The sequence below is a fragment of the Vicia villosa genome, unplaced genomic scaffold (genome assembly GCF_029867415.1).
Source record: "Vicia villosa cultivar HV-30 ecotype Madison, WI unplaced genomic scaffold, Vvil1.0 ctg.000794F_1_1, whole genome shotgun sequence".
NCBI classification, from domain to species: domain Eukaryota; kingdom Viridiplantae; phylum Streptophyta; class Magnoliopsida; order Fabales; family Fabaceae; genus Vicia; species Vicia villosa.
This window is the reverse complement of record NW_026705351.1, coordinates 339,204-359,336: the sequence shown is the minus strand read 5'-3', so window position 1 is coordinate 359,336 and position 20,133 is coordinate 339,204. Positions and strand designations below refer to the sequence as shown.

General features: G+C 35.3%; 1 protein-coding gene across 1 annotated transcript; it reads left to right on the top strand.

Annotated features, from left to right (window-relative positions):
• Positions 1-2,212: 2,212 nt before the first annotated feature.
• LOC131631248 (uncharacterized) lies at positions 2,213-9,236 on the top strand. Its single transcript, XM_058902044.1, has 11 exons — positions 2,213-2,762; positions 3,843-4,126; positions 4,209-4,403; positions 5,307-5,653; positions 6,073-6,364; positions 6,738-6,896; positions 7,347-7,712; positions 8,266-8,331; positions 8,474-8,522; positions 8,666-8,789; positions 8,874-9,236. The coding sequence occupies exons 1-11, from the start codon at positions 2,429-2,431 to the stop codon at positions 8,947-8,949; spliced, it is 2,292 nt and encodes a 763-aa protein (XP_058758027.1). The 5' UTR covers positions 2,213-2,428; the 3' UTR covers positions 8,950-9,236.
• The last annotated feature ends 10,897 nt before the right edge of the window (positions 9,237-20,133 follow it).

Here is a 20,133-nt window from a genome sequence, read left to right as displayed (position 1 = left end):
ATAGTCTATAGACCAACGATTCACATTAATTTAGTACAACTAACAAATATGAATTAAACTACACCACACACCCATTTTTATGTAATTTTAAATTTATATGTCTTCAAAAATATTAAATTATCTCAATATTTTGAAAATATTTAAGACTTTAGAGAGAAAAATATTTTTAATTTTTCAAAAAAATAATTTTATATAAAATTATAAATATATATTTATTATTAGTATATTTTAACAATTAAGAGTATTACGATTATGTGTATTTTTATAGTTTTTTATAAATAATTTTACATATTATAATTTTTTGTTAAAAAATTCAAATGAAAACTAGTTCAAATAGTTTTCATATAACATTTTATTTTAGATATGTTATCTTTTTTATGACTTTTTTATATCAAAATTAAAAAAATTATTTAAATATTTTAAATACTTTTTCATAAAAATTATTTTTACAATATACTATTATTTTGTAAAGTTATCTGATTTTGACTATATTTTAACCTTGAGTAATTAATATATCATTTTGTAAAGTTATCCAATTTTGACTAAATTTTTTGAGTAAGGGAAAATTTAGAGAGACAAGAGTTAAGGGAAACCTTTATAATCATCTAATGGAAGAAACACTTTTAAATATCTTGAGCTTATGTGATTCATATATAGAGCATGAAAGAGATTGAGAAACACTTGAATAGAAAATAGAATTTTTTTTCTTAGAAACTTTGATGACTATTTTCTTGTAATTTTTTGTAACAAGTTATTGTGTTTATTGTCTTTACTTTATCTTCTTTGCCAAGTTAAATATTGATATCTTATTGTATAAAAACTTATATATTCTAAAGACCAATTATTTTGGTTGTCATTGTACTTTTCTTCACACATTAAATTTCTTGGTTTGAATGAACCTTTCAATTTCCAACAAGTGGTGTCCACTGAGGTGCAAATGGATTTTGTTTACAAGTGAGCATCATGAGTTCTAATTGACAGATCTAGAGGTTGTAAAAACAAAAATTTTGAATCTTGGAAAGTGAATACGCAAGCAATCTTAACTCACGAGAAATGTATTGAAGCATAAGACCTCAATGCCTGCATGTCTAAAAGAAGTAGAGAAGACCGAGATGGTGGATAAGACCAAAAGCACCATTATCTTGTGCTTTAGAGATAAATTTCTAAAAGAAGAGTCACCATGGAGAAGACTACAACTTCAATGTGAGAAAAACTCGAGTCATTGTATATGACCAAGTCTTTGACTCACATGTTGTGTCTGAAACAACAACTCTACTTATTTCAAATGATATAGAATAAATCCGCAGTGGAGTAGTTTATAGAGTTTCACAAGATTATCAATGATAATGAGAATATTGAGATGAAAATTAAAGATGAGGACACGACTATATTATTGTTGAGCTCATTACCTAGATTCTTTGAGCACTTTAAGGATGATATTCTTTATAGTAAGGAAGATACTATTGCTTTGAATAAAGTTCAAATGGCTGCGAGATCCAAAGAATTTTTAAAGGTGAAAGATTTGAAGATTGACGACAGTGATGAAAGTTTGAGTGTCTCAAGAGCAAAAAAATAAGTGCAAAGAAATGTTCAAATCAAAGAGGTTTGACAAGTCAAGGGTAAGATGCTTTCACTAGTCATAAATCAACCACTTCATAGGAATTGTTCCAAAAAGACAGATAATGATGATTCTATTTAAATAGTAGTTGTTCTTAATGAGGATAGTTACTATAGAGTGTTGGTACAATAACAGTGTTAGATATTGAAATTTGAATTCTCCCATTTGTTACAAATTAATACCTAATCAATACTTATAATTTATTTCAACAATTTATCCATAAATTGATATTCGATCATCCATTTATTATCACATACATATTGAAGACAATATAAGTAATCATGTCTAAGGAATTGTCTAGAGATCGAAATGTTAATTGGCCTCTTAGTCTTCGTTATCACATAGACACATATAATACATGTAATTTGTATTTAGATGTGGATGTGTTTTTTATAAAGACTAATTTTGAAGTAGTAAGCTTTTTTTCTATAAAATTTGAGACACTGATCATTTAGAGATAAATTTGATGAAATGATTATTTAAGACAATGATATTTTGACGAATCTAGTCCATTCATATTTTAAAACAATATATAAATTATCTAAGAAAATCCACTTCCTTATTATATATACACGCGAGAATTTGCCCGTTCACCCCATACTTAACTAGACTGCAGCCACGGTGGCACAACCCACAGAGTTGAGTGGCGTACCCAAAGAAACCACTCTTCTTTTCTCCTTCTTCATGATTACAGAAAAAATCTCAAATTCTTTGTCATAATTTTTTAGGAAAAATAAATAAATTTTAGAAAGTAAAGTGGACTAACTATTTGAAATCAATAAAATAAATATACTACTAATAAATAATAAAATGCTACATCAAAATCTTCGCTTAAACGTTGGCCGTTTTTTCTGCATTCCTCTAACCTTCTCCGTTCTCTTCTCCTCCACTCTTTCTCTCCCTTCCGCCGCCCACTCTCGCCACTACAACCACCGCCGTCCGATGACTTCGCCTCCGCAGTCACTCTCACAGTCTCACTCTCCGCTTCCTCCTCCGGTGGCGAAGAAGGTAGAGCACGTGATGGAGCTTTTCAATGACGTGAGGATCGATAACTACTACTGGCTCCGAGATGATTCCCGCTCCGATCCCGATGTGCTTGATTATCTCCGTCAGGAGAATGCTTACGCCGATTCCGTCATGTCTGGTACAATTCTATCTCATTATCTTATCTTCTATCGCTTTCACTGTTTCTTTGCTTGCAAGGCCGTCTCAAGTTTTTGGAGGCCCTGTGTAGAATAGTCACCGTTTAACCATAAAAAACTAATAGAGGCCTTATGTACTCATGTTTTAACCTACCAAATATTTTATGAGGCCCTATTTAGCTATAATTTAACCTTAGAAATTTTGAGGCCCTGTGCGGTAGCCCGCTTTGCACGCCCTCAAAGACGGCCCTGTTTGCTTGTTATGGTTAGATCTTGGTTTTGTTAGTTCAATGCACCGGTTTGGTTTCAAAACCCTGAACCGAACTGGTTTAGCTTCTAGAAGAGTAGAATCTAACAGTAACCAGTTTTGGTTTTATGAACTGAACTGGTTTGAAATGACTCTGGATTTCGAATTACATCATGCAATGTGGCATTGTTAAATAAACACTAAGGCGTGTTTGGTTTGACTTAGAAATAAGCAATTCTAGAGGTGAATAATTGATTCTGTAGTGATTTTGAGGAATTTGATTTTTTAAAGTTGAATTGATTCTACCTCCAGATTTGATTCTACTTGAATCTAGAATTTGTAGCTTCCGAGTTTAAACGTGATTTTTACACTGAAGTTTGTTGTTCAACTCACTTTTACATAAATGTATCCAAACATAAACCAATCAATTATGCTAAACTCAATTATTTTAAAATAAATTCTACCAAACTCAATTCTGTCCACCGCCAATCTAAACACACGCTAAGCCCTATCTTTGATATCTTTGGATATTGTAAAAAGAAGGCAGCTGAGTTCCGATTAGGAAATCCTAACTTCGTAGGACCGAAAAATGTGTCAGTGTCGGTGTTTTGTGACACCAATACTTTTGATTACATTTAATTTATTCATTTTTTAAAATTATTACCTGTGTCGACGTGTCAGTGTCGGTGACGTGTTTCCGGTGTTCGTGCTTCGTAGGATCCTAAAGCTATACCTACTAATGCTATATCTACTCACACAAAAGGAAGCTTTTGTAGTTTGAAGGAGGTTAATTCAAGTTACTCTGATAGTGTTATATGTATTTTTAATTTTCTAGGAACTAAGGAAATTGAAGATAAGCTTTTTGCTGAGATAAGGGGAAGGATAAAGGAGGAGGATGTGTCTGCGCCTGTACGGAAAGGGCCTTATTACTATTATACAAAAACTTTGGAAGGGAAGGAGTATGTTCAACGTTGTAGACGCCTCATATCCGATAACCAAAAGGTTCCGTCTGTTCATGACACCATGCCTACAGGACCTGATGCTCCTCCAGAGCATGTTATTTTGGATGAGAATATCAAGGCACAACAACATGAATACTACAGTATTGGTTCTTTTAAGGTTAGATCATATCATTATCATGGTATTTTTGTTGTGCTTTCTTCTGCTTTGTATGCTGACTTCCAAATTCATTTCTTTTCAGGTTAGCCCAAATAGCAAATTGGTAGCATATGCAGAAGACACCAAAGGAGATGAAATATATACTGTTTATGTCATGGATATTGAGACTCAAGCTACAATTGGAGAGCCTCTTGTTAATGTAACATCAAACCTTGAATGGGCTGGTGATGGTGCTCTAGTTTACATAACAATGGATAACATTCTTAGGCCTTACAAGGTGAGGAATTTTTCTTTCGGCACAATATGTAACTGTTTGGATCTAATTGGACCTTCTTATTTAAAAACAATAACAACAACCCAAGCTTTTCATGATTTCACCAAGAGTCTATCCTGATTTTGCTTTTCCTCTAATTATTAGGTTATCTTGTATCCTCTGTCTTATCAACTCTTTTAACTATAGCTTTTATTGTATTTCTTTTTCTTTTTCATAAGTCCAAACAGTCTATTAAGGATCCTATCAACTTCCCACATGTCCAAAGCTCTTGGGCAATGTTTTCAATTTTAAATTTCTTTAGAAATGAAACTGGTCGAATTGAATTAGAAGATAAATTAGCCAGATAAAGACGATGAAAACTGGAAGACAGGATTTGTGATTATTCAATCTGCAACTGAAACTGGATGTTTTCTGCTTAATTTATAGCTGGACACAAAACAAGTTCTGACTGATTATCAGATTGGGCTTTTTTAAGGAAAAATTGCATCTTAATTAAAAAATGCTCAACAAGTTTTACCATTATTAGGAAGTCTTTTCAGAAATAAGCAAAAATCTTAAACTAAATTGTTTTAATGCTTTTCTCATAAGCCACAAAATATCAGCTTCAGAAAAGAAAAGAAAAAAGGCTCCAACAAGTGATATCGTTAAATTTCTTTTTTTCCCTGAAGTTGAAATAAATGCACCTCAGGTTTTGCTTCATCATGGTATCTAGATATTTGAAAATATCCAAGGTTTCATTTGACAATTAATTTTGTATGTCATAACCAAATTCCTTTTGTTTTTCGCCTCACTTCTAAACTATTATCATTTACCTTATGCCTATTTAAGTTTTAGATTGTTTCGTTGGATATGGAATATCTTATTTCTCTTGCAACTCTTGTTATGCTAACATCTTAAGTGATACAGGCATGGCTTCATGTGCTGGGAACAGAACAATCAAAAGATATTTGTCTGTACGAGGAAAAGGATGATACTTTTTCTCTTGACCTTGAAGCTTCCGAGAGCAAAAAATATTTGTTTGTTGGATCGGAAAGTAAAATTACAAGGTTCAATTTTTATCTTGATGTTTCCAAACCTGAAGAAGGTCTTAAAGTTCTGACACCGCGAGTGGATGGTATTGACACTACTGTCAGCCATCGTGGAGATCATTTCTTTATTAAGAGGAGAAGTGATCAATTTTTCAATTCAGAGGTTGTAGCTTGTGCTGTCAACAACACCTCCTCAACTACAGTTCTTATTCCCCACAGAGAAAGGTAACACAAATTTTGTATCACTGCTTAGCTGTTTCCTTTATTTTAAGCAGAATATTGAGTAAATTATAATGACTGTGCTTGACTTTTGAATGTGGGGTCACTAGGTTGTGTGTTAAAGGATATACAACAGTATTAATGAACTGTTTTCCGAAAATGTTGGGTTACTAGAACTTTATAAATAGCTCTTATACAGATTATAACTTCCATTTTCAAAAGCCATACAATTACCTTTGAGGATTAAAAGTTTCTTCTACATCATGCAGTTTATACAGTGAACTTGTTGCATTATTTTTATATATCATCATTCAACATCCTTAATTAATTCCAAAAGCGTTAACATGAATAAAAATGTAAAGAATAGAAAATCTTGGAGTGTGTGTCTTTGTCTATCACCTAAACTTACATTGAATTTTCTTTAGTGTGAAGATTCAGGAGATACAACTTTTTAACGATCATCTTGTTGCATATGAGAGAGAAAATGGTTTACCAAAAATAACAGTTTACCACCTTCCATCTATTGGTGAACCACTAAGGAGTCTTGAAAATGGCCAGGTTGTTAGTTTTATCGATCCAGTATACTCAGTGGATTCTTCGACATCAGAGTTTTCGTCAAATATCTTGCGATTTTCATATAGCTCGTTGAAGACGCCTCCCTCTGTGTATGACTATGATATGAAGTCTGGTGTTTCAGTTTTGAAGAAGATTGACTCTGTAAGTTCAATTGGCAGTTAAACTCCAAGCTTTTTAATTTTGCATCAGGTCTTATGAAATTCAATTCTAAAGACTTGTTTAAAAATTAGTAAAACTATAAGAACTTCTGGAGTAATTTAATATAATGAGGGTCTTGCTAAAGAGTGCCCAGAGTGCTCTTAGGGCACTCTTTAAGGATTCTAAATAAATAATTTATTTATTTAAAAGTTAAATATAACTTGCTATTTTTTTCCCTTAAAGAGTTTCCTTAGGGCACTCGATAGCATTTCCCATATAATAATTATAATGATGATGATGATAGATTTTGCACATTTCCTTGAGTTTTGTTCGATTATTCTCTATAAAAGTATTAGTTGTCTCCTATTGCTTTCAGGTTCTTGGAGGTTTTGATGCAACACATTATGTCACTGAAAGGCAGTGGGCACGCGCTTTGGACGGAACTATGATTCCCATGTCACTTGTTTACCGAAAAGATCTTGTGAAGCTTGATGGATCAGATCCGTTACTACTTTATGGCTACGGGTCCTATGAGGTAAATAAGAGGAGCTGTTTATCTGAATTAAATTGCACATAACAATATGCCAATTTTGAATTCTATGCTTTGATATTGTACTGGCCAATGCGGTGCATCAATGTTTATCACTTGAATTCTTAATTTAATTGATCTTTTTACATTAGCTTTCTCTTTCCTATCCTGTTTTGTTGTGTGCAAGATACTCTTGGACTTTTTTTACTGTTTCAGGATAAGTTTCTGACTCCTTTTTGCCATTAATTATTAAACAAACAAAGCTGGTTATTTATATATTTATGTTCCCTTTATTGTATATGGCAATTGGCACTATTTGTTAGTCAGCCTGGTTATAAAGGTTTTGGAGTCTAAGTAGCATTTCCATTCGTGAATCTGGTGTTTATACTTTATACCTTGAACTCGTCCCCTGTTTCTTCTTGAATTTATAACTTAGTGACGTTAACTTGTCAACAGATATGCATAGATCCCAGTTTCAAGTCATCAAGGCTTTCATTGCTAGATCGAGGTTTTATATATGTTATAGCTCATATACGTGGAGGTGGTGAAATGGGGAGGCAGTGGTATGAGAATGGGAAGCTGTTGAAGAAAAAGAACACTTTCACCGATTTTATTGCATGTGCTGAACATTTAATTGAAAAAAAATTCTGTTCCAAGGAAAGACTTTGCATCAATGGAAGAAGTGCTGGGGGTTTGCTAATTGGTGGAGTTCTTAATATGAGACCTGATTTATTCAAGGCTGCTGTTGCTGGAGTACCTTTTGTTGATGTTGTGACAACAATGCTTGATCCAACTATTCCTCTCACTACTTCTGAATGGGAGGTAATTTTCTTTCTCTTAGTCTGCCATTACATACGGTCTTATAAAAATATTTCATTACAAGTTAATTGGATGGTAGCAACTATAAATGTTTCAGTTTCTGACTGATAGATATAGTATTATGTCGCACCACCCTTCTACTTTTAGTTGATCAATAACCTCCCTTATTTTTTTCTCTCATGACACTGGTGGCCTCATTCACTGTCAACGCTGCTGATGATTTTCAGTTTAGAAGAAATACCAGCTACATCCGTTACATGTTACTGCCGTATTATATTTGCCCTACCAAATTGATTAGGAAAAAAATAAACCAAATCTTTTGCTGCTGTATCATATAATTTGGGTACTAACTGATTTGGATCTGCGGTCAGCTTCCATTTTTCATTTCCCAAAACAATTCTAATATGGCTTCCAGGAAATTACTAATAGTTGCTTCCAATTTGATGCATTAAAGATATTTTCACTGTGAAAACAAACAAGCAAATGTCTCGTTTAATGCACATGTGCTATCAAAGTTCTTGAATTCCATTGAGGTGATTTGCTTATGTTACTGCAGGAATGGGGTGATCCTAGGAAGGAGGAATTCTACTTCTACATGAAATCATATTCTCCAGTTGATAATGTAAGAAAATAGACTTCACTTAATGGCTTGTAACCTTCACCGCCTATTTATTTTTTGTCCGAGCATACTTTTTCTCCTCTCCATTACGGAATGATTTTTAGGTATCATGCTTTGTTTTTGTTTTTCTACTTCTCCTATGCAGGTGAAAGCACAAAATTACCCACACATTCTTGTTACTGCAGGTTTAAATGGTAAGCATATATGATCATTTCACATTACTACTGTTTCAATTTGTAATGCCAAAGCATTCTAATTTTTTAATGATTATTAATAATTTGTGGAAAGTTATATTTTTTATTTTACGCCTTATCATCTCTGCTCGTACCTTGTGTAGATCCACGTGTTTTGTATTCTGAACCTGCAAAGTATGTGGCAAAACTAAGGGATTTGAAAACTGATGATAACTTACTGTTGTTTAAATGTGAGCTTGGTGCTGGACATTTTTCAAAATCGGGAAGGTAAAGTATAACACTGCTGTTTGTTTTAAAAGCTTGATTAATATTTGGTGTGTTTTACTCATACTTTTTTGTGTATGAATGTAGATTTGAGAAGCTTCAGGAAGATGCCTTCACTTATACATTCTTCCTAAAGACTCTAAACATGACTAATCAGCTTTAGTCCCGAGATACTCGAGGCGCGGAAGCAGTGAAGAGATGGAGTGATTAGTTAATCTATGGCTTAATTGAGACCAGCAGCATATACCCGAGTTAATCTTGGATAGATTGTATGGAGAATCACATTTCAATCAATTCTGGACTTTCATGAAGAAAATCTGAAATTGCCTTGTTTGCAAACAAACCTGTTAGCAATGCATCTTATTTGATGAGTATGTGGCAATAAAGGATCACACTTTGTGCTTGTTAGATCTTAATATAATATGAATAAAATAAATAAATCTTAAAAAATGTTTGAATCTGTTTAACATAAAATTTGTCAGAATTAGAGGCGCACAAGTTTTTTACTTTAGTCAGTGAGGGCGTCAGGCTATTGGAACGACAAACATATTTTGGGACTTTAGCGAGGGTATTAAGCTTATTTGCTGCTTACCTCACTAGTGCTTATCAAAATAAAAACTTCTGAATAAGCTTATTTGCCGCTTATAAAGTTGTTTTAAAAAATAAGTTTTAAAAAAATTATGAAAAATATCATAAGCTGGTTTGATTAAGTCTTCCAAATAATTTTATAAAATTTATTGGAATAGATAAGTTCAAATAAATTTATCAAGGCCGAGACTTATGCTCTGAATTATTGGAATAAATTTATTGGAATATGTATATCTGAATTATGTTCTAAGTGACCATGCTGGTGAAACATAATAAGGTTTAGGTTTAGGGTTTGTCTAAAATGCATAATATAATGCTATTCTTTTATTTACACAATTGAGCAATTTCCTAATTTGGCATCACAAATAGATAACAGTGTAGCAGGCTATTTCCCATTTAAAAAGCTCTAAAATTTATGTAAGAACTTCAAATTGTATGGAATAGAGTGTAAAACTGCATAATTTTCTATTTAGTCTGAAAACTTTTTTTATAAAAATATATTTTTTTTTTTGCTTTCTATATCATTATTTATAAAAATAAGAAAAACAAAAAATAGTGTTGATAAGATGATATGTTGGAAATCTTTCACTTTCAACATTTTATAAGAAAAAGAGCACCGATTTTATAATTGTCAGGCCTTCGGATATGTCTGGTCCTTTTTCTGTTTATTTTTTCAACTGTGGTCCTATTTGAATGCAATTTTTTATTGCAATATTATTGCGTAAAATCATTTTAAAATTAATATAAAAAAATAAAGCCAAAAGCTTTTTATGTAATGTAGAATCGATGCAATGTCTTGATGTAAACCGGTTTGACTTTTCAACAAACACACTTTGTGTATGGTCATGCTGTGAATAAAGACTTCGTGACAAATAGTAATAAATCTTACTATCATGTTTATTCAAAATCAAAAGTATTCGTGTAATATGAGACCAATTCAATGTCCAAAAAACTTTATAGGAGCCAAAATAAAATAAATGAAACCACAAAAATAAAGAGAAAACTTCACGTGAATAGACTACACCAACGGTATCATATAGTTTGATGCAAGCATTTGAAAATGAAACACGTTAGGCCTTCTATTTTTTGAAAAAACACATCCATGTTCCCTGGCTGCAACTAGTCTCATTGTGTCTGTCTCATAAAAGATTTTTCATACGTCATTTCTTAACCAACATTGTAAATCAGTGATGGCAAATGTCACGTAGGACCCTTTAATATCAAACAGTGGTTTGGACTATAATGTTTGCTTTTGAGAAATTTGGGACCATGTTCTTAAAGTTTTTTGCTCAGTTTGTAAAATCCAAATTTCTTCCCACATGGACCAGTGTCGTTCATGGCGCAATCTGCGCAGCCTGAGTCCAGACAATCTTCAATTTTTCCATCACTTGCGGACAAAACATATTTAAATTCCAAATAAATAAATAAATAAAGACTACTGTCTCATTAAAAAAAGTATTATTAAATCTTATAAAAATAAATAAAAGTAAATGGTAGAAATCAAAATTGTTAGTCTACCTGTCACTAGGATTCGAGATCCATGTTACTCAAGATTATAAGTAAATTTTTAGTAATTATTACTATTTTGTTTAAGTAAAAAAAAAAAAGGTAATTTGTTGGTATGTGCCTCAAGAAGTATGAAGTTTTGTGAAGTGGATTATTGCGAAAATTTAATATCACACATGTGATTGTCATCGACTTAGTTGAGTTTGAGTTATTTTTTAAAATTTATATTTTCTTTTTTTTATTAAAGAAAATAAAAAAATCAGAGTTTTATTGTTATATCATTTGTTTTGTTTGCATGATCTTGTAGACATTGAATCCTGTTGGATTCATATTTGTCGGTGATTTTTAATAGAGTCTTAGTGAGTAATTTTGATTTGATTGGGTTGATAAAATTTATCTCTTGGGAATCGTTTCTCACTTCCTATAGTGTTAGAGATTCTATTATTTGGGGTGATTGGTGTGCCAATCCGAGTTTATGTTTTTGAATGTCTAGTGAGTAGTTGTGTAGTTTTGGTTTTCTGTAGATTGTGAGAGTGATTTTGATCCCTCTCTTTTGTAATCATGGGTTAGAACCCCTTGTGCTCTTTTAATATACCATCTTGGCTTATCAAAAAAAAAAATTTGTCGGGGAGATTGTTGAATTTAAGATGAATGATTAGGTTTCACAATGCGTATACATGTGTAAAATGTTTGATTTATAAGAGACATTACTTATATACCTAATGTTTTAAACTTCTTTTAGGTGGATATATGATTTATTTCCCTTTTATGATTTTTGTGGAAGAGATTATTAAATTCAAGCGTGAGTGGTTAAGTCTCGCATAATCTATAAATAGATAGAATGTTAAACATATAAGAGATGTGATTATACATTTGATATCATACGGTTTTTGATGAATATATGATATTTCTCTCTTATAAGAGAGAAATATTGATTCAATTATTTTAGAAGGAGATAAGAGAAAAAAAAATTTAAATAACCAGGTTTAATAAAAAAATTACAAAAAAAACCATGTTTTCGGGGTATTTACCAAAATGTCTAGGTTTGGGACCCCAGATAAGTGGATGCGCCAAATGAAATGGCGCATAGGTATTGAAATAGGGTGCATGCGCCAAACCATTTGGCTAACCCTAAATTTCAAAGAGTTTGCGCCAAATGGAATGGCGCATTAGGTCATGATATTTTCCTAATTGCCAAACCATTTGGCGCATTAGTCTTAGGGTTTTTTTTTTCTTTTTTTTTTTCAATTTTTTTATTAGGTAAGTGCTTATATATATATTTTTTTTTTCAAATTTTATTTTTAGTTTTTATAATTTAATGTAGAAAACATAAATTGGCACTTGGTAATCGAAAACGAAACAACGACTTATATATAAAAACCGGAAGTAACAATACATCGGTTACAATTGATTAAAGAAACGATACATCGACAACAATTGACTAAAGAAAACACAACAAAATGCTTAATGGCGTCCATCACCAAGATAGCCATCTGTTCCGCACGACGGTCTTGTTATCACACGTCTACCGCGATCGTTGATGCCACCGCGAAGCCTAGCACCACCCCTACCCCTACCCCTTCGTGCTTCTTGCTGGGTCTGTGTCACTGGGCCTGGAAGTGGGTTGTTTTGTTGGTCGCTGTCTATGAATTCGTCCACGCCACCATAATTTTCCGGAAACCGACTGTGGTAAGGTCGGTTACCCAAGCCCTCATAAGGGTTAAATTGTGGTGGGGGAGTGGGTAGGGGAACGACTTCAGGTTGGTTGCACCCAGCAGCACTAGGACTACCTTGATTAAAGCCAAATTGGTTCGACGGTGTTGCATAGCCAGAAGGGGTGCCACGGTGAGAGGATTCATCTTGAGGACCATCGTCGGGACTTAGATGTAGGCTTGACGAACCGGGCGTAAGGTTTTGGCCGAACAACCTTGCGGACCCTGCAAACGCTGAAAACCCAAATGGTTGTGATTGGTTCCGATATTGGCTAGCGGAATGGTGTTGGTCTTCATCTTCTTGAAAAGGTTGAGACTTTGATTGGAACAGATTTGGTTGCCGGTAGTTGCGAGCAGAACGGGACGGAGTAAGGAACAGATTTTGTTGTTGGTCGGTGTACTGATTTTGTTCTGGTTCTCGTAGTAGTTGTTGCTGCTGGAGTTGTCGTTGTTGTAGTTGTTGCCATTGTTGTTGTCGTTGTTGTTGTTGTAGTTGTTGTTGTTGTTCCTCTTCAGGTTGTTGTTGGGGTAGGATGTAGTTGTGAGCACGGGGGTCTATTAAGTAAAACGGATCTGCAATAAACAAGTTAGGGGTGGTAACCGTACGGTACCAACTCATGTACTCGGCGGACGGTTTTATCTCATAATCACTGACGGGGAAGTTGAGGAGATATTGGCGACGGTCCTTCCACATCTGGCGCCACACGGGTGCGAAATCCTTCCAGTTTTGGTGATTCCACTGATGGTTGACCCGTCTAAGGTGTCACACTCCCAAGTCAACTGGAGGGTCGGGTATACCTTGACGCATTCCGAACTGCAGCTTGACCCGGTCACTATGATGCATTTCGATGATGTTGTATCGGATCAGACAACATGTTGTAGTCCAAATGGCTGCATCTGCAGCTCTAGGCTCATGGTCGCAATTGAGATACGGTCTCCATATAAACTGCATGCATAAGAGTTATACATTATTTCGGGAAAATATTTATAAAAAATATACTTATAAAAGAGAAAAAGATTAGAGATAATACTTGTTCGGGTCCTAAGTGATCAATGAGTTGGCGGTACATTGATATTTGACCGCGGATTTTTTGTGAAGTCCATTTTTTTCATGCAAAATCTAAAACGCAAATTAAATGTTTTAGTTAGAGTATATCTTAATTCACTAATTTTGCATGAAAAATATGGTATATAAAAAACTTATCTCATTGCATACGGAAAGGTCCAACTGGCTCTGTTAATCGGGGCCATTATAGGCATCCTCCACCACCCCCACACCTGCACCAACAGAGCGCATCCATAGAATGTGCAAGAATCGTATCTTGAGTTCTTGCACAGGGATTGGTACACCGTAGCCAGCACTGCAGACCCCCAACTATATAGACCAACTCTAGTAAAATCCATTAATAAACGAAGATACATAAAATTAACAGTGTTACCAGTACTATTTGAAAACAAAACGTTTCCAATTAGCAAGATAAGGTAGCACCTTGTTTTCTGAAGTATGGTCTCTTGGGGAGACGCATCATCCAACCGAAAATTATCATAATATAACCTTAACCTCTTAAGGTTAATACTCTGTCCCCTAGCACCAACTTGTCCCTCTATCAAGTCTATGCCCAATGCCTGAAAGCATAGGGAATTTGCCTGCATTACACAGCCATTAATTGCCTTACCGTCAATTGGAAGGCCTAGTAACATATACACATCCTCCAGGGTGATGGTGCACTCCCCTGTTGGAAGATGGAAAGTGTGTCTCCGGCCTCCAGCGTTCTAACAAGGCCAGAACAAATTTGTAATCAATGGAAGCCTCAGTGATGGTGCTAATCGGTCCGAAACCAGCAACGTCCAAGTAGGGTCTTATGCGGTCGTCCGGAGCGATGATCGAGTGACTACGAGTCCGGAAACGGTTAGCGTCCTGAAAATAATTATGTATGCATAAGTATTCAGTTATTTCATCATAGACAGGTGCATGTTATTAACATAATAGTAAAATACTTACATAGGATGCGATGTTCTCGGGGGTTCCTCGGTGTGTATCACCCATTGTTAAGAGAGATATGGTTGAGCACTGGAAATCTGGAATTTGAAAGCAAAATGATTTGTGATAGTAGATGAGTGAAGGTGGTGAGAAATATGCAGAGGCCATGGTAGTATATATAGTGATGAGGCTTAAACGGTAACAAGCTGCATGCTGGACATGTCAACACATTCAAAGTTGCTAGGTGTTGCTTGTGCATAAGTGGTTGGCATGCATGCAACATAACTTTCGGTGACATGCATGCAGAGCAGAACTAGGTGCCAGATAGGGTTGCATGCATGCAGTATTAGGAGGAATCGTTTCAGGAATCTTTTCAAGAATCGTTTCAGACGCATGCTAGGTTGCAGGAATCGTTTCGGACGCATGCGAAAGACTGAAATTATTAAGACGTTAATAGGTGGGGACCACATGTATCATACATATGCGCCAAATGAAATGGCATTTTATTTCAAAATTTCAACTAATGCGCCATTCCATTTGGCGCATTCTAGTTAAGGAAAAGTACATATGCGCCATTCCATTTGGCGCATTAGTACAAACCTTTTTTTTTGAAAATTAGGGTTTATGTTTTTTCTTGTAGTGGAAACCCTAGTTGTGCTATAGACCGTAAGCCAGGCGTCCGTCCCTCTATAAATTAGGGTTTCTTGTGTGCATAAGACTACACACACGGAAAAAATGAGATCTCGAATAAGGCCAGATAGCACTCACCGGAGCTCTGAGCCTCCATCACCTGTGAGGCGGTTCGACTATCGACCGGACTATCGTCGAAGGAACGGGTACGTCATTTTCTCTCCCGTCAAACCTCCCATGCAGGTTATGTTTTGGAATATCCATTCCATGGACCAACTTAAGAGAACCATCCTGAGGTTTTTGGACGGGGAGTACAGTCCCGGCGAAGAAATCAGATCTATCAAGAGGCTTAGAACAAGGGGTGGTGTTTTTCTTGAAAGACAGCGTTGGTGGGAGACTATGGAAGACAACATCCAATGCACTCGGATGATGGAGGACAGAGAAGACGCTGTTTTAACCGTTGTAATATCCTAGATGCCGCAGTTTCTTTATCATTTCTGTAACTTCTGTACCGTTCAATCAAATGCTCTTAGCATATTTCAATGAAATGATATTTTATCGTTACAAAGTTGCCAATGAGTATTTAAGTTATAAATAATTAACAAAAATATTTCCCTCCATATTTACCCGCTAAAACAAAAGTTGCTACAAGTGGTCCTCTCTTCTATAAATAGAGGTGTGTGTGTGTGGAGTTGAAGTATTAACTCTTTTTTTCTTCTTACTGCAAACACTTAAAAATGAATTCAGTTTGGGCTGTAATCTTTTTTGAGGAAGGTAGTCACATGCGGGTTTGCTTGAACCCGCATTGGGATTTCAAGAGAATTGTTAGAGCCATCAACACCGGGTTTCATCAACTGGATGGTCCAACCAGGAAAGTTAAACAGATAGATTATCGTTGTCCATACATTACGTTGACGGATAATAACCCAGAAGGCACCTACATGTATTATTGGGATCGTGTGAAAGACGATGTGGACGTGGATCTAATGTTTTGGACACACAGTGGAGAAGTTAACCAATGCGTTGAAAATCCACTTGTTCTTGCAGTGATACTTGAGTAGTTTAGATTAAGTGTTGTTTTATTTGTTGCAATGTAATTTCGTGTACTACCAGTTGTTTTGTGTTATTTTCTTTTTTGCAATGTAATATCGTGTTCTACCAGTTGTGTTGTGTTGCAAACGCCGGATCATTTAATTAAAATTAATGTGGTTGTTGTGTTAATTGTGGTTGTCTGAACATTAATTAAGCTAACAGACATTCACCATTGTGTGTTGATCTTTTACATTCAATTTGGAATCCTGTGACAGACATAGATCAGTGTGTTGATCTTGTGACAGACATATTTTAAAATACATTTTATAATTGAATAATTACTAAAAAATAGATAATATTTATAATTTCAAACAAATAAAAAAAATGAACATAATTTTAAAATATGATTATTCTTAAATTAACATATAAGATAACGTTTTTTAATTAAATAAAAAATGTATAAAATTACACACACACACACACACACACACATATATATATATATATATATATATATATATATATATATATATATATATATATATATATATATATATATTTCAGTTTTTTTTCTCTTCAAAGTGAAAGTTTATAATCTTTTGTTATAAATTAACAAGTAATTAAAGTATTAAAATCATGTTGAGAATATATAAATATAATGAACAGTGTAACATATTTTAAAATTTTGTGATAGACATAGATCAACGTGCGTCTGTCTTTTACATTCAATTTGGAATCCTGTGATAGACATAGATCAGCGTGCGTCTGTCTAGTCTCGTCAATTTGGAATCCTGTGACAGACATAGATCAACGTGCGTCTGTATAGTCTCGTCAATTTGGAATCCTGTGACAGACATAGATCAGCGTGCGTCTATCTAGTCTCGTCATGTTGGAATCTTTTGACAGACCTAGATCAGCGTGCGTCTGTCTAGTCTCGTCATGTTGGAATCTTGTGACAGACCTAGATCAGCGTGCGTCTGTCTTGAGTCAATGCAAAGCTGTAAGAATTACCCTATATAAGACAACCAATATTTTCTAAACATTACAACACACACAAACAGTATTGCCTACTCTGACCTGATATTACAACACCCAAACACTAACTCGAAAAAATGGCTTCATCTCCCCCAATACCTTGTACATGCCCATCTAAACGGTGAGACTTACTCACATGAAATAGCCGGTTTTGTGATGAGAAACACTCAAGTTGTTCCATTTTTGTTAAGCAAAAGAACCACCTTTACATCCTTCATTCAGCGACTACACGCTAAGATTGCAATGGGTCCTATTGCAAACATTTTTTACCAATGTCCCTCTTTCAATGACAACAACACCGTCAAGTTTTATGAGATGGAGATTGCAAATGACGAAGACCTCCAAGATATGTTTGCTACCCACAAATACTCTGGCTTGGATTCCATCGAGCTGTACGTTACTATACAGGTTGAGACACAAGAAACTCATGTTGTCCAATCGCAAGTTATAGACCCACCAGTCAACGAGTAAGAAGAGGTTGATGTCATAGACGAGGAAGAAGAAGATCTGGAAACTGATTTTGACGACATGCTCAATGAGGAATCCGACGACGAGAAACACATGCCGGTGCCTCCAGCCCATGTGTACGCACCTCCAGCACATATGAGTAACTTGAACCTGCAAGGTAACGAACCATCATTCGACATCTTCTTCACACCGTACATCCAAAATGACGATGAGTTAAAGGAAGGAGACAAGTTTCCTTCTAAGGAGGCATGTCTTAGAACAATAAAATAATGGCACACGGCGCACAATGTTGATTTTGAAGTAGATCGTTCAAACCTGGAACGGTATGTAATCACTTGTAAAAATCCAGAGTGTGGCTTCAGACTGTTGGCTTCTTATAGGAAGAGAAGTAATGTGTGGAAAATAGGGTCGATTACGCAACAACACACATGTGTTAACCCTAACACTTCCCAAGATCATACGAAACTCAGTGGCGATCTCATCTGTCAGGAGATCTTGCCTCTCATAAGCTCTGATCCGTCTTTGAAGGTCAAAAATATTATCTCGCATATCGTTACAACCTTCAACTACACTACATCTTACAGAAAGGCGTGGGTTGCAAAAACAAAGGCAATTGAGATAGTCTACGGCAACTGGGAGGAGTCATAAAAAATTCTTCCCCGCTACCTTACTGCGCTACAAAGTTACGCACCTGGCACTGTTACTATTCTAGAGACACTTCCCGCGCATGCCCCAGATGGAAACCTTGTCCAAGGAAACGGAATATTCCATCGGCTTTTTTGGGTGTTCAAACCTTGCGTACGAGGGTTTGCACATTGTAAACCCATACTTCAAATTGATGGAACATGGTTATACGGCAAATACAAAGGAATCATGCTTATGGCGGTTGCACAGGACGGGAACAGCAACATTTTTCCAGTGGCGTTCGCAATTGTTGAAGGTGAAACTGCCGCGGCTTGAAGTTTCTTTCTAAGGAACCTCCGAGAACATGTTGCTCCTCAGCCGGACATCTGTTTAATCTCTGATAGGCACGCTTCCATTGAGAGTGCTTATAATAATTAAGCAAACGGATGGCATGACCCGCCACTAAAACACGTCTATTGTATTCGCCACATCGCCCAGAACTTTATGCGGGAGATCAAGGACAGACATCTCAGGAAGGTCCTGGTCAATGTTGGTTATGCATTAACCCAACCCACATTCCAGCATTATCGGAGTGAGATTGTACTGATAAATCCAGATGCAGGAAGTTGGATAGATAACCTTTCTAGGGAGAAATGGACTAGGGCTTATGACAAAGGCGTGCGATGGGGCCATATGACGACAAATCTGGTGGAATCAATTAATGGAGTTTTCAAAGGCATTCGTAACCTTCCTATCACAGCACTAGTGGAGGCAACCTACTTTAGGATGGCTTCGCTATTCTCAACGAGAGGCAGGAAATGGGGTGATGTTAGACAATCTGGTCAACTGTTAAGTGATATTTGCATGAAATTTATGCAACAGTGTTTACGGTGATTTCCGGTAAACAACCGCTAGTCCTCCAAACTATAAGTAAATATGATTTGGTTACTCGCAGGATCGACTAGATTGATCCTAGGACACATAGTCAAAAAGATTGTTATTAATGGTCGTTCGAACCATATTTATGATTTATCTTTGTCAATAAGAGTTTCTTCGAATAAAACAAGTAAACTTGATAGTGACTTTGTTATACGCAAGTATAACTTCAACAAAAGGGTAAGTAAAAATAAGACATGAAACGAAAACTGTTTAAAGTGCAAAGAATCTAAAATTGCAGAAATATTAAATACTTCAAAAGTAAATGACATGAAAATAACAGTACAAGAATGTAAATGGCAAGAAGTAAATGAAATGCAATAATACTGAAAAGATATCTGAAAACGAAAAGGGAATACACATGTATTAAAATGGTGGTGTCATACGTACATTTCTCAGCGAACTCTTTCTCTTTAACGCTTGATACTTGAGTAATATGTGAGTGATTTGTACAAAATAAACACACAGAATCCTAACATTAAGACTCCTATTTATACTAATTTCGACCTTAACGGCCCTACGCTAATCTAATGCCACGTTTCTCATAAGAACTCCAGGGATGCCATCTGTTGTTAGACAGTTACGAAACCGTCTTCGAATTTCAAATCTTCCCGCCTAAGTCCTTCTTCGACGCGTGGCAGTGTATTTAACATTAAAACACTACGAAAACAGGCTAATTAGTAATACTTTAACATATTTCATGAAATTTGCCTAAGTCTTCGAAGACATGCACTCCTATGAGCTTCAGTGTTCATCATCTCCGTTGTGACTTAGAAATCTTCACTCTCGAAGCATGGCCATCAGGAGCCATTTTCTTATCTTCAAACGATGGTCA

What these genes read in the sequence shown, in the direction of transcription:
- LOC131631248 (XM_058902044.1), top strand. Translation starts at nt 2,429, where the DNA reads ATGCTACATCAAAATCTTCGCTTAAACGTTGGCCGTTTTTTCTGCATT. An exon ending in CGCCGATTCCGTCATGTCTG is followed by an intron (nt 2,763 to 3,842) that starts GTACAATTCTAT and finishes TTAATTTTCTAG; the next exon opens with GAACTAAGGAAATTGAAGAT. An exon ending in ACATTCTTAGGCCTTACAAG is followed by an intron (nt 4,404 to 5,306) that starts GTGAGGAATTTT and finishes TAAGTGATACAG; the next exon opens with GCATGGCTTCATGTGCTGGG.